This window comes from Piliocolobus tephrosceles, chromosome 13, assembly GCF_002776525.5.
Source record: "Piliocolobus tephrosceles isolate RC106 chromosome 13, ASM277652v3, whole genome shotgun sequence".
NCBI classification, from domain to species: domain Eukaryota; kingdom Metazoa; phylum Chordata; class Mammalia; order Primates; family Cercopithecidae; genus Piliocolobus; species Piliocolobus tephrosceles.
In genome coordinates this window covers 51,213,992-51,216,402 of record NC_045446.1, presented here as the reverse complement: position 1 = coordinate 51,216,402, position 2,411 = coordinate 51,213,992, and the positions used below count along the sequence as shown (strand labels likewise).

Below are 2,411 nucleotides of genomic sequence, written 5' to 3'. Positions count from 1 at the left end.
AAGCACTGAACTAGTATGAGAAACTGGCTCTGAAACTTAGGGTGACTATATGAACTAGTAAAGTCATTTTGCCCTTCATATCAAGTTAGGCTAGAAAATACTCTTTTCAGATCTAATATTGTTTTGATTTATAGTATATTTTATAATTACTAGGGAATTTAAATGCCTCATCACACATATAATAAGTTAAAGTTCCTTGAGCTACTATTTCTAATAATACTTATACCAGCGAGATGGGAAGTTATGAGACTAAAAATCTAGTCAACATGGTTATAAATTTGGTCAGAAACATTAAAACAATGGAATTTTATTTTGATGAAAAACTCAAGTTTACAATCATTTAGTAAATGAAGAGCAAACACTTCATTTTCCTATCCCGTAACTCTTAAGAAAAAAAAGCATTAGTAAATAAATATCTGTGAACAGATTAAGGGTAAGGCAGACTGGATAATAAACCACTTCTGACTTTCACACTCCCTGCATGTGACTCACTCTAAAAGGTGAACCGGCCCTGGAGATAACTGCACTGGTAAGTTATGGGCATTAAATCTCATCCTGATCATTCAGATAAACCCAAGATAAATACTTTTTGCTCATCAAGGGCAGCAAACTATACAATTTTTACTCGAGGAATACTTTGACAGAAGCACTTAAATTACATTGTGTATTACAACTATAAAATGGCTTGAACATTTCCATTTAACCACCATTTATAAAGTGCAACTATAGAATACTCTGCATTTTATCTGGGGTGTGATGACTATCAATCCAAACTGAAAATACCCCAGCTGCCAATTTCCACCACTTTTGAAAAGACCTAGATGTGTGAAAAAGGACCGTCCCCCATACAAAGAACCAATTTCACAAACTTACTGGTAAACAAATACATTTATATAACTGGAACTTCAAAATGCTAGAGTTGTACTCATTTTTAAAAAAACCATTCAGCTACCTTTGGTCTTTAAAAGAGCCTACACTGCAATATCCTAAACATTGTTATGTGCATCTCACAATGAAGAACAGTGGCCTTGCAGTGCAGAATGAGGAGAGTACAACGTCACTGTGAAGAGTAGCATGCTATGGTTTCAAGGAAAATCAGCATCACAGCATTGGATTCTGTGCATCAGGATCGAGGTCACTGTTGCCAGAAGGGGGGTGGATAGGGAGAATATCCAGCTCATCCACTTGTGGAGTTGGGTGCATGACCACCAGCTGGTCCTGGGGAATGTCTGCTGCAGCTGCTGCAAGATTGGTGATAGATTTACTCTTTACACACTGAAAGTCTACATGCCGACTCTTTCCTTCTTCCTTCTCCCAGGACATTCGAATAAAGGGCCTTTGGACATAGTTGTAGATCACTTCTGGGCGGCCTCCAGGCCTTTTCTTTACTTTTTCTTTGTAGGTAGGATAACCTGAAAGAAAGAAAGATTTTCAAAACTGAGGAAACACACATAGACCTCTCACCCAATTTTGCCTTAGAAAGCTTTTCTGCTATAGATCCTAAAGAAACAGAAATTAAAACAAAGAAGTGAAAACAATATTCCATCCACCTACTCATTAGTTCATGAGCCAGAGATGAAAACCCTACTGATGTAATTCACAAAATCTATCATTCTTTCAATTATTCAATATACCAACCATCGAAAAAAAAAAAAATTCTTAAAGTAGGAGTATGTTGGAGATGAGTCCTTAATACAATAGTATGTATGTTGGAGATGAGTCCTCAATACAATAGTATGGAGCAGATTTTGGTCTCTAGCTATGTATCCTTTTTTTTCTTTGACATGGAGTCTCACTTTGTCACCCAGGCTGGAGTGCCATGGTGCAATCTTGGCTTACTGCAACCTCTGCCTCCCGGGTTCAAGCAGTTGTCCTGCCTCAGCCTCCAGAGTAGCAGGGATTACAGGCATGTGCCACCATGCCCAGCTAATTTTTGTATTTTTAGTAGAGAGGGGGTTTCACCATGTTGCCCAGGCTGGTCTCGAACTCCTGACCTCAAGTGATCCGCCTCGGCCTCCCAAAGTGCTGGGATTACAGGTGTGAGCCACCGCGCCGGCCTCTAGCTATGTATCCTTATATTCTTGTCACAGGATTACCTGGCCTATAGGCCTGCAAATTATGCCACATTAGCCTTCTAGTTTCCTTAAACCTACATCTCATCTTTATATTGCTCTGACTTTTTTCTTCCCTTTTTCATTAAAAGAAAAAGCTGTACGGCTCTCCAGGTGGTTCTTGATATTTCTGCATCTAGATCAGCAAGGCCAACATTTTAACCTCCCGTATCATTTTAACATTACTACTCCCAAAAACCAAGCATTCAATTTACAGTCACATTTCCAAAGCAGCGTTCCCTGATTAATAATACCTAATATTACTTTCCTCTTTTGGAACATAGTCACTTAAAAGTAAGG

The 2,411-nt window shown here is 38.7% G+C and overlaps 1 protein-coding gene across 7 annotated transcripts in view; it reads right to left on the bottom strand.

Annotated features, from left to right (window-relative positions):
• Positions 1-277: 277 nt before the first annotated feature.
• The window catches only part of BTBD10 (BTB domain containing 10), a 73,405-nt gene continuing 71,271 nt past the window's right edge, over positions 278-2,411 (bottom strand). For 6 of the 7 annotated variants that reach the window (XM_023230948.2, XM_023230947.2, XM_023230946.2 and 3 more), the window contains one exon: positions 288-1,412. In XM_023230948.2, the coding sequence (XP_023086716.1) occupies positions 1,102-1,412 (311 nt within the window). In that variant the 3' untranslated portion in view covers positions 288-1,101. Of the gene's footprint in view, positions 1,413-2,411 lie in introns of all 7 variants that reach the window. The other variant, XM_023230945.2, reaches the window with a different exon arrangement.